General features: G+C 37.8%; 1 protein-coding gene across 1 annotated transcript; it reads left to right on the top strand.

The window, feature by feature from the left end:
* The first annotated feature begins 7,286 nt into the window (after nucleotides 1-7,286).
* On the top strand, nucleotides 7,287-8,228 carry LOC124088570 (olfactory receptor 52E5-like). Its single transcript, XM_046438266.1, has one exon. The coding sequence runs from the start codon at nucleotides 7,287-7,289 to the stop codon at nucleotides 8,226-8,228; it is 942 nt and encodes a 313-aa protein (XP_046294222.1).
* The last annotated feature ends 3,785 nt before the right edge of the window (nucleotides 8,229-12,013 follow it).

The raw sequence follows: 12,013 nt of genomic DNA, 5'->3' as shown, positions 1-12,013 counted from the left end.
TACAGAGTTTACCTGGAGAGACAAAGGAGGTCACAGACAGCACACTGGCCCAAATACATGAAGAGCTGAAGGAAAACAGACTTTCATGAAGACCAGAGTTTTTACATATTCCCTTTTCAATTACTTCTTTGCTCTTTATTTCAGGATTTTTATCTCTAATACTAGATACTGTGTCCCTTTTTGTTCTGAGTTGTTAGAATAGTTTTGCATTATTTTAGATAATCCAAGAGTAACTAAAATGATGTTGATTTAAAAAATTATTTACACTAATACACTTTGAATTCAAATCTAGTATGTTTGCACTGAAGTTGACATGGGAAAAATGGAACAAACCTTGTAATCACCACACATATTACCTGCTTATACTCCTAGGTTTCTCACACAATTTTATAGAATTAATTATACAAGGTCCAAAGTGGTGTGAAGAAACTATTGACCTGTTAAGAGTATCCTTTCCTATTAGAGTATTCACAGATATTGAAGAAAACATTGCACTTTCTAAAGTTTTGATGAATGTGTAATTTAAACACATGAACATAATAATGTATGGTGAGATTATCAAACTTTATAAATAATAACTAAATTATCAGGAAAAGTTACCTATGTCCTTTATATTTGTTTGTTCATCATAGTTATACAAAGTAGTGGTGTGCGTTTTGACAGATTCATAAAAGCATATAATATAGTTTAATCCATTGCAATCCCCAGTACTTCCTCTTTCCTGCTTCATATTACTGTATTGCAAAAGAAATAAGTGCTTCTTCAGGATAAGATTGTTTTAACCTTGGAGATATGCAAGCAAAGATATGCCTAAAATACCTTCAAAGTTTGCAGTTAGCATGATAGCTCACAGAAAAATTCACATTATTTGTTTAAAAACTGTACTTGATTTGATGATTATATATCCATTTTCCTCAAAAGACAAAAAAATGTTAATTTAGCTTTAATTTATTATCCATTTATTATTATTATTATTTATTTTATTTTATTTAACATCTAATTATTATACTGTCTCAGCAGAAATTCAACAAATGTAGACTCAATTAATCAAGGAGCTTCAGTTTGGCATATGAGCATTACTGACATCTAGTGGTCAAACTAAATGCATTTCTTGAACAAATAAATGAGGGTCCTTTACATGAGCAATCTAGTAAACTAAAAATTAACTGCTATTGGTCCATCTGATATTTAATCTGGTTTTGAACACCAATAAATTCTATTTAAAATAAGTAATAAGAATGATGTTCATTTCAATAAGTGTATGTATCTGTTTTCAAACACACTGCTATTCTAGCCACATAAATTCTTTCACTTGTTAGAAAAATTATGTATATTGTCATTTTATGACTCCCAGGTGTTTTACAGATAAGCATTAGTTGCAGAGAGGTTAAGAAATGTTTTATCAACTATCAAATTACAGAAAATAGGTCTAAAGTTAAAGTAACCATAAACTATCTCTGACTTCCAAGTGTTAACTTCAAAGATAAGGTTGTTAAAAATTGTAAAAATTGCCAGTGTTTGTTTATCAATAAATGCCTAATAGTTTCTGAGAACTTTGCAAGAATTACATTATTATATCGTTACAGAAATCCTATACGTTGACACAATATTTTATCATTTTCCATGTGAGTAAACCAAAACTAGGACTTAGAATGTCACATGAAGTAGATCAAAATAGTAGAAAAAATTTAGTGGATCAGAAGTTATGTTTTTAATCTGTTCTCTAAACTTATTCCCTTTATATAAATATATATTTATTTTTATGTTTCTCTAAATTAATAACATATAGAGAGTTAGAGTCACTAAATGCTCACGGAAATCACGTAATATAATTCTTCAGTTATAAACCTTGAGATATACATAATTCAAGGTTTGGAAACTAGTTAGAATCATATCTCTGCTACTTATCCATATTTCTGAGTTGACTTTGAGGAGCTTCTGGGTTTTCCTACAGTGCTCTTTTTTTGCCTGTGCTGCCTCTCTACCAAAAGTAACTGTTCATTGAGTGACACATTGGGATTTAAAGTGTTGGTGTGAGGCCACTATTACACCATTTCTGACTAGACATATGGGGCCTGTTCAGGAGAGAATATTCACTAGAGGTTGCACAGATAGCAAGTGACTGGGAACCAGAAGTCTCTGACTAGAAAACAGAGCTCTGTCCTTGGGGATATGAAAACCCTCTATCCCAGGTCTAGAGACACCACCTGCTTGAGAAGGCTTTTCCCAGGGGACTAGAGTGGCTGTCAAATTTCTTGGTCTTAGCTTGTTAGAACTCAGTCACATTTAGTTTGCAGTCTGTGGCATCCAGTCTTTGAGAAATGACTTCTCAGATGCTGGGCAGAAGTAGGTGAGTCAGCTCCCCTGGTTTTGTTGAAAGAGGGCTCCAGTGACAATAACCAAAGTGATCCCAGGGGTGGTAGAGCTCCAGTGAATCAGCCAGTGCTTCTGTAGAGGGCCATTTCCAAGGTTTGCAGGAAGAGACAGAGGAGTAATGTTGAGAATAATCTGGATCAATTGCCACAAGGCAGACACTACACAGAAGCACACAGCAAAATATGCACAGTGACAAACAAGCAATCCAGTTTTAGCAAATGCAGGAGCATATGTGTAGACACAAACATATGAACAGATGCTGTTATATGAGAACACTCATTGTAATCTGCCAGTTGTCATGATTGATGTTTTTCTTTCTCTAAATCCTTTCATTTTGTCACTCAGAAGAGAAGCTCTTAGTAGTCAGTCATTCCAGGAGGAGAAGATTTATAGCATATTCAAAAATGGAGAACAGATGGGTTGTGGGATGGGAAGCCTTTGAGCCTGGGTAGAGAGGTTATTAAATATTCTGCCTCTGAGGATGGAAGCCAGTCACTAGGAAGAGTTCAACATAGCTGAACTGGGGAATTGAATATCTGAAAGGGGAAGAGAGGTTCAGAAAGGGAAAGGAAGAGAGAGCCTCAGAAAGTTATGGTGGAGAAAACCTTAGACAACATGCATGAAAGTGCATATTAAACAGAAAAAAGTACAAAGTATATAAAAGGTGAAAATTATTGCATTAGTAGAGGGCACAATGGTGGCAGCAGTTTGCAAAGAAGTAGTGACATAGTAGAACTTTATTTTATTTTATTTTATTCTGCTGCTGTTAAGCTTATTAAATATTCTGAATTTGTCATATATTTAGAATATCAAAGAAATTTTAGAAAGAATATTAATAAATAAGTGGATTCTAATGACTACAGAAATCTTGTTTGAGACCAGGAAGCAAAATATTGCAATGCTAGAATTTAAGCCCCATGAATTTGAAGACTTTGATTAAATGGCTGGTGTACATCTGCATTTGGTGCAGCACCTCCCACAGCATGCTATAAACGTTTCTCTTATGGGAACTTCTGTAATATACCTGATGGGGTCAGAAAATGGTAGTAGTGGTTAAGTTTGCAGATGATTCTGAATATAGAAGGTGGGAGACTTAAGTGACTAGAAGCAGCTAGAACATGTAACAATTTATAAGGTTTTAGGAGGTTGACACATGAGCTGTATTGCATATTAAAAACAACATAATAAATAAATACCTGTGAAATTAACATCAACCCCCACCCACTCATTCTAAGTGCTGTCACAAGGAGTCAACGGGATTTATAAAATATATATACATATAAATATAGAAGATATATATACATATATAAATTTTTGAGGATGTATCTATACATATGCTCAAACCCTTTCCCTTAGCCCCACACAGAGTTCTGCTCCCTTCTCCCTTCTCATAGCATGTGAATCACTGCTTCCCAATCTCAATGATTAATCTCATTAATAATTAAGGTTAATATGTTGATCAATTAGATGCTTTTCAAAAATGAAAAATATGAAGTAATTTTGGTGAAAAGAAATGAATTAGGGGGGAGTTGTGGTAAAAGATATCCTGTTATCTCAGTATCAGTAAGAGAAAAAAAAACTGATTGAATAGTAGTTTCTGAAGATTAAGCCTACTAAATTATTTTTAAATTGAACTGCTCCAGACAACCCCCATCACTAGCAGCAGGGTGCAACATAATGTCATCTCCAATCCAATGTCAGTGATAAACTTGTAACTGATTTGGCTACATGTATTCATACTTGCTTTAATACACTTTCTCAGTGCAAGCAGATTATGGTTTTTGAATTGCAGTTGAATCATGTTACACTGAAACTTAAAGCTTACATTCTTTTCCATTGTTCCTAAGACAAGATAAAACTTCTTGGATTAACCACAAGAGCCTACATTCTGGTTTTCTACCAACTCTCATCTCATCAATTCTGTGCCTTCTTTCTCAGCCAGGTTCATGCTGACCTTCCATTCCTTCATCTTTGCCTTGTCATTCCTCACCACTCAAATCTTTTCCTATTCTTTTCCATAAACTAAATTTTTTTTTCTCCCCAACTCACCCTTCATTCTCATCCTTCTGCTGTCAATTTAGCCAAAGCTCCTCAAGAAATCATTACCCAAAAGTAATGAACAGATTAGTTAAGCCTCTAGTGTACGGCAACTCCTCTTTGTAATCCAGTTGCCACTTAAATGATCTGATCAGTGTTGGTCCTCCTCACTAACCTATTTGACCCATAAGAGCAGGACAAGTCTGTCTACTTGAACATTGATACTGTGTACCCAGTGACTATCTAGTATTTAAGTGCACTTGAATGAAGAATTGATGAGTGTTTAGAACTGAAGGGTGAGGGAATGCAGAGAAGAGGAAAGTACTGAGGATGTCTCCAGGGTTTCTTTCATGGGACAATGTGTGTGTAGGTTGAGGAAAAAGGAAGAGGAATGGTTTCAGAGAGGAGATGATCAAGTTGAAATGACCTTTATTAAATAAGATGTTACATCTGTGGAAGTTATTTTGTAAGCAGCTGATGAAGCCCGGGGCCATAGTTTGCAACCCCAGAAGATGAAGATTTCACTTGCTTCTGTAATGAATTTGATTTAAAAAGAAAAAAAAAACTATTTCAACATCCAACAGAGGAGAAAGGCTACTTTACATGTTAAACCTAGAAATATTTTTTTTCATTGATAAGAGAATTACTAGAAATTTTTCATTTGCAGAGTTTAACTATGAAAATGTTACTGAGGTTATTGGGAGTTAATTCACTGTGACAGTGTTAGTGGGCAAATACTAACATCAAAGCTAGTTTAAAACATTAAGGAAACAATATAATTTTCCAATGCTAATTTTTTTCTTTTTAGTTATTTAATAGGTTCCTACTTATACATAACATTAGGATTTATTTTGACAGAATTATAAATGCATGGAATACAGTTTGCTCCAATTCAGTGGCCAGTACTTACCCTTGCCCTCTGCCTCCACCCTCCCCTGTTCCCTTTCCTCTACCCTACTGATCTTTCCATTTATCTACATTCTATTTATTAGTATCTTGTGGCATAATGGTAAAATTCACTGTAATATATTCATATGGGTATATTGGAAAGTTAGGTCAGATTCATTCCGTTCTTTTTCCCTTACCCCTACTATGCATTCTCTATCTCAATTTCCTTTTTCCAAAGCTAATATCTTTAGAAAATATGGTTCTTGTAATAAGTATAACCTAAAGGTTAAAAAGAACAACGATTTGATTGAATGTAGCATATTACAGAAGAGGACATGAATTTAAAGTCATAGAAAGCTGTGAAAGTATAAAATGAAATTTAAATGTTGATGCTTTTGCTGGTTTTTACCATTGTGTTCCTGATGCAGCCAATTTTAGGTATTCCTTATTCATTCTTATTTTTCAGATAAGGAAAAATTATTTAGCTTTAGTCTTTAAGTTTTTTTCTGCTAAGTTCTTTCTGCAGCTTCTTCATTGAGATAACTAATATTATTGGGATGCATAACCTCTATTTTTATTTAATCTTTATAATTAGCATAGAGAAATTAAACATGTGGTTGGTCTTTCTAGAAGCCTTAGATTGAAGGAAGTATGAAGACTGAAAAACCACATAGGACCATGTGGAAATAGCTCAAAAGAACAAAGATGGTCAGATGTTTCATAACAATAAAAATGAAAATAGGTAGAAAAACAAAAAGTTGAACATGGATATAAATAGAACTTTCCAAAACTTAGCCAATGGGACATAATAACTATATGTGGAATGTCTAAAGATATGTCACTTTCTAGGTACAACTAGCCCAGTCTCTATCCGAATCCCACCCATAACCCAATCACAAAACATACATTGTCAAATTTCTAATAATGTCCTACCTGGACTCATGCACACCTAAGCACCACATCATTTTACAGCTTGCCTCCATGTCATAGGGGAAATTAAAACATAAGTAGAACACAAGGCACCATACATCTTCAATTATTATAGTAAACTAGCCTGCAGCCAACTTAGACATTTTATTTCCCATCACTATATCAGAAACTAGTTACAAAATTAATATAAACTAGACTGTTCTCAGGTAGAGGTCTTGATCTAACTTTAAAAAGACAGAGACATTGCCACTGCCACTTCCCAGGTATTATGAAAGGATTGTCCATTTACATAACATGGCATGAAAAAGAATAAATTATAAAACGCTCTGAAAACTATCTGGGTGAATCCAGTGTTTTCTGTTCAGCTAAGGAACGTAATGTGGTGAAGGACAAAATTTTTTAGTTATAGGAAGGAATATTGTATTCTTGAAATCATATAATAACCTCCAGTTGCATCTAAATTTTGTAATTCCATCTCAAGTTCAGATCTAAGTATCAGTTATCCAATCCTCCACTTTTTCTGGATTTTTTCCCAGAAAGCCTCTTCTTAATTTCTCAGAAATACGTTACAAGTATTTCTCATTGCTCAAACCACCAGACAGGTTGGGTCATCATCTCCCCCACAAACACTGTATCACAATCTGTTGATATTTTACACACACACACAAAAAAAAAATCTCAGTTATTCTTTACATCCTCATTAGTAATTATAATCAACAGTGAGTATTTGCTAATTTAATACCATATGCAGTTTCTTCCTTGGAGACTGAAGGACAAAAGAGATGGAAACTTCAGGATTATTGTTATATTTACAAATTTTACACATGGATTTTCTACAGATGAGGTGAATATTTCAAAGCAAATGTATCAAATGTATCAATTCTTTCTGTCCCTGATATTCCCTCTCTAGGTCTCCTCTGCTGTGTTATGGAATTAAAGAATGGATGTCACATTTCTCCAAGAAATAGGCAACATGCTATGAAAGAAGTCAGGGTCTGTCACTGGAAGCAAGAAAACTCCTGTCAGAAATGTGCCTATAACCAATTCCCACCAACATGCTTCAGATCAACAGCACACAGTTCCACCCTTCCTCCTTTCTTCTGATAGGTATCCCAGGGTTGGAAGATGTGCACATGTGGATCGGCTTTCCTTTCTTTGCAGTATATCTGATAGCCCTGCTGGGGAACATCATTATCCTGTTTGTGATTCAGACTGAACGCAGCCTCCATCAACCAATGTTTTACTTTCTGGCCATGTTGGCCTGCACTGATCTGGGCTTGTCCACAGCAGCCATCCCCAAAATGCTAGGCATTTTCTGGTTCAATCTCAGAGAGATTGTGTTTGGTGCCTGCATCACACAGATGTACACCATCCACATATGCACTGGCCTGGAATCTGTGGTGCTGACAGTCATGGCCATAGATCGCTATATTGCAATCTGCAACCCCCTAAGATACACCATGATCCTCACCAACAAGGTGATAGCCATTCTGGGCATAGTCATCATAGTTAGGAATTTGGTGTTTATGACTCCTTTCATATTTCTTATCCTGAGATTGCCTTTCTGTGGTGTCAGGATTATCCCCCATACCTACTGTGAACACATGGGTTTGGCAAAGTTAGCTTGTGCCAGTATTAGGGTCAATGTTATTTATGGCTTCATTGCATTCTCAGTGGGGTTCATTGACCTTTCAGTGATTGGATTTTCCTATATTCAAATTCTCCAAGCAGTCTTCCATCTCCCATCCTGGGATACCCGGATGAAGGCACTCAGCACCTGTGGCTCCCATGTCTGTGTCATGTTGGCCTTCTACCTGCCAGCCCTCTTTTCCTTCATGACACATCGCTTTGGCCACAATGTCCCTCACTATATCCACATACTTTTGGCAAATCTGTATGTGGTTGTTCCCCCTGCCCTTAACCCTGTTATCTATGGGGTAAGGACAAAACAGATACGAGATCGAGTACTAATGATGCTTTATCCTAAAAGCCATTGACATTTATCCCCAGGAGTATCTTCCACAGTAGTCCAATAAGGAGATAATGAGATCACACCAGAAGTAGAAAATGAAAATATTTGTGTTAAACTTCCCCAGTAAGTCAATAATGAGATCATAAAAAGCAGGAACATTTTTGTTTAACTCCTCTGACATTCCCACACAAGCCAATCACATTATGTGTCCCTCCATTGCCCAAAACTCCAGTACACCCATTGAAAGGCATATCATAGAGACTCCCCAACAATCTCTCTACTATGATCCATGAAGAGTACAAAATAATGTTCATGTTTAAACTTATTGGTATCTCAAAATTCCTGAAGGGAGTAAGAGGTTTTGCAAAAACTTGTTGCAGCAACAAGTACCTTGAACAACTTCCTCCCACCTGGAGATTCTCTCCATTCACATTCACAAGGTCAAATTTATGAGCAGAAAAATGATGTGGGATTTCTTGTAAACCAACCAGAATACAGTGGCCAGATAAATTAACTGACAGTCTTAAATTTTACATACACATTCAGGTTCTGGACTTATCTAGAAGTTTGACCAGAGAATTACAGTGAAAACTCTTTGAACATCAATATCCCTGTCCTTAAAATGTTATAAAATAATATTAATTCAGTACTAGGAACTTGAAAATACTGTAGTGAAAATCTTCCAGCTTGTAAAACATTAAAAGATTTGGAAAAAGAGTACATACTAAGGTATGTTGTTGTGCCTTCTAGCATTGCTTCTAGATTTAGCTTACTAAATGTAGTTTCAGTGCACAGTCCCTAGTCCTGAAATTGTTTCTCTTTGTGGTCCTCTCAGCCCTTACTTTCAGAGACACTCTCAGGCAGGAGGACTAAAGACCTGACTAGTTTAAAGTGCTCTATCTGGGCTTGAGGGATTGGAGAAAACCTTTGCTTCACAGTCCTCCTTGAGATGAGCTTTGGGAGAGACTGCACTGGTAGCTACTGGAAGAGCATAAAGTTATTCTCACTAGGGTGTGGAAGCTAAATAAGAGCATTGATTTGTTGGGTATTCTAGGAGCTGCAAAAACATGAAACTGACTTCTAATTGGAAATAAGACCCTGGTTGAAACTCAGGGTGCATTGAGCAGAAATACACAGAGAATGGGGCTAAGGTGATAGTAATGTAAACTGAAAGAGGAGAAAGTGAAATTTGAAGAAATGAAACAAAGACACAAAGAAAAAAAATGGTCAGGAAATCTGTCTTTTTTCCCCAGTGCTGGGGATCCAACCCAGGACTTCCCATACACCAGGCAAGCACTGATCCTTAGCCCTTAATTTTCTAAATAGAAAGTTTGAAATACCAGAAAGAAGCGCTCAAAAGACTAAAATGATAACATAACAAAAAATGAAGATGACAAAAGAGTCATTTCAGATTGTCTTCCAAATAAATGTCAAGCCAATATAGCTTTTTTAAAAATTCTTTTATTGTTACATATGAATTACACTGAATAGTGGGTTTCTTTTTTTTATTGGTTGTTCAAAACATTACAAAGCTCATGACATATCATATTTCATACATTAGATTCAAGTGGGTTATGAACTCCCATTTTTACCCCAAATTCAAATTGCAGAAAAGGCCCAGTGGCACGCGGAGGGGCAGAGCTGCCAACCACTCCTACAAGGTAGGCGGGCCTGCGACCCACCGGCAGAACAAGAGCAGCGGCCTGCTGAGAGGCAGAGCCGCCCCCTCCCCCCGTGCCTGCAAGGTAGAGAGAACTGTGACCACCCACAGAACAGGCCCAGCGGCCTGCTGAGGGGCAGAGCCACCCCCCACCCCCCGCACCTGCCAGGTAGGCTGAACTGTGACCACCGACAAAAAAGGCCCAGTGGCCCGCGGAGGGGCAGAGCTGCCAACCACTCCTGCAAGGTAGGCAGGCCTGCGACCCACTGGCAGAACAGGAGCAGCGGCCTGCTGAGAGGCAGAGCCGCCCCCCCCCCATGCCTGCAAGGTAGGCGGAACTGTGACCACCAACATAACAGGCCAGACCTGCAACCGACAAACAGAACAGGCCCAGTGGCCTGCGGAAGGGTAGAAACCCCCCCCGTGCCTGCAAGGTAGGCGGACCTGCGACCCACCGGCAGTACAGCCCCAGAGGCCTGCAGAGGGGCAGTGCCGCTGCCTGCGCCTGCAAAGTAGGCAGAACTGCGACCACCGACAGAACAAGCCTAGCGGCCCGCAGAGGGACAGAGCCGCTGCCCGCGCCTGCAAGGTAAGCGGACCTGCTACCGACCGGCAGAACAGGCCCAGCGGCCTGCCAGCGTGGTAGGCACATTGCCCCAATTGGAGGAGGGGCAGAGCCACCGCCCACGCCTGCAAGGGAGACTTTGCAACTATACAAGACCAATATAAATATATAGGGGGAAAATTCAATAGCAAAAAGTTTCACCAAGCAGAAAGAAACGCAAGCAGTATGAAGAGACAAGGAAAGAAAGGACCACAAGCAATGCAGGTCAACTCAACGTTAGAAGAGGTAATAGCTACAGCAGAGGGAATGTCAGATAAAGAATTCAGGATATACATGCTTCAGAAGATCTGGAGTCTCAAGGAAGACATCAGACAGCAAAATCAGACAATGAAAGATCACTTCAACAATGAATTACATAAACAAATCCAAGAAGCAAAAGATCAACTATACAGGGAGATAGAGGTTATAAAAAACAAACAAACAGAAATCCTAGAAATGCAGGAAGCAATAAACCAACTTAAAAACTCAATGGAGAATACTACCAGCAGAGTAGAACACTTAGAAGATAGAACATCAGACAGTGAAGATAAAGTATTTCAACTGGAAAAGAACATAGACAGCTCAGCAAGACTGTTAAGAAACCATGAGCAGAACATCCAAGAAATATGGGATAACATCAAGAGACCAAATTTAAGAGTCATTGGGATACAGGAAGGGACAGAGTTTCAAACCAAAGGAATGAGCAATCTATTCAATGAAATAATACGAGAAAACTTCCCAGACTTGAAGAATGAGACAGAATCCCAAATCCTAGAAGCCTACAGGACGCCGAATGTGCAAAATCATAAGAGATCCACACATAGACACATTATAATGAAGATGCCCAACATACAGAATTTGAGTTCTCTCTCTTCTTCTCTTTGCTAGCATGGCTACGGGTCTGTCAATTTTGTTTATTTTTTCAAAGAACCAACTTTTAGTTTTGTCAATTTTTTCAATTGTTTCTTTTGTTTCGATTTCATTAATTTCAGCTCGACAGACCCGTAGCCATGCTGGCAAAGAGAAGAAGAGAGAGAACTCAAATTCTGTATGTTGGGCATCTTCATTATAATGTGTCTATGTGTGGATCTCTTATGATTTTGCACATTCGGCGTCCTGTAGGCTTCTAGGATTTGGGATTCTGTCTCATTCTTCAAGTCTGGGAAGTTTTCTCGTATTATTTCATTGAATAGATTGCTCATTCCTTTGGTTTGAAACTCTGTCCCTTCCTGTATCCCAATGACTCTTAAATTTGGTCTCTTGATGTTATCCCATATTTCATGGATGTTCTGCTCATGGTTTCTTAACAGTCTTGCTGAGCTGTCTATGTTCTTTTCCAGTTGAAATACTTTATCTTCACTGTCTGATGTTCTATCTTCTGTAGTTTATAAGCTATAAGAGAAAGGAAGCAGATTACATTTAGGGGTAAACCAATCAGGATAACAGCTGATCTTTCAACACAGACTCTGAAAGCTAGAAGATCCTGGAATAACATATTTCAAACACTGAAAGAAAATGGGTTCCAACCAAGAATTGTGTATCCAGC

This window comes from Marmota monax, unplaced genomic scaffold (genome assembly GCF_021218885.2).
Source record: "Marmota monax isolate L192 unplaced genomic scaffold, Marmota_monax_Labrador192_F-V1.1 WCK01_AAM20220418_F8-fsc00061, whole genome shotgun sequence".
NCBI classification, from domain to species: Eukaryota; Metazoa; Chordata; class Mammalia; order Rodentia; family Sciuridae; genus Marmota; species Marmota monax.
Note: the sequence above shows the minus strand (reverse complement) of the source record. Positions and strands in the feature narration are given on the sequence as shown.

What these genes read in the sequence shown, in the direction of transcription:
- LOC124088570 (XM_046438266.1), top strand. Translation starts at nt 7,287, where the DNA reads ATGCTTCAGATCAACAGCACACAGTTCCACCCTTCCTCCTTTCTTCTG.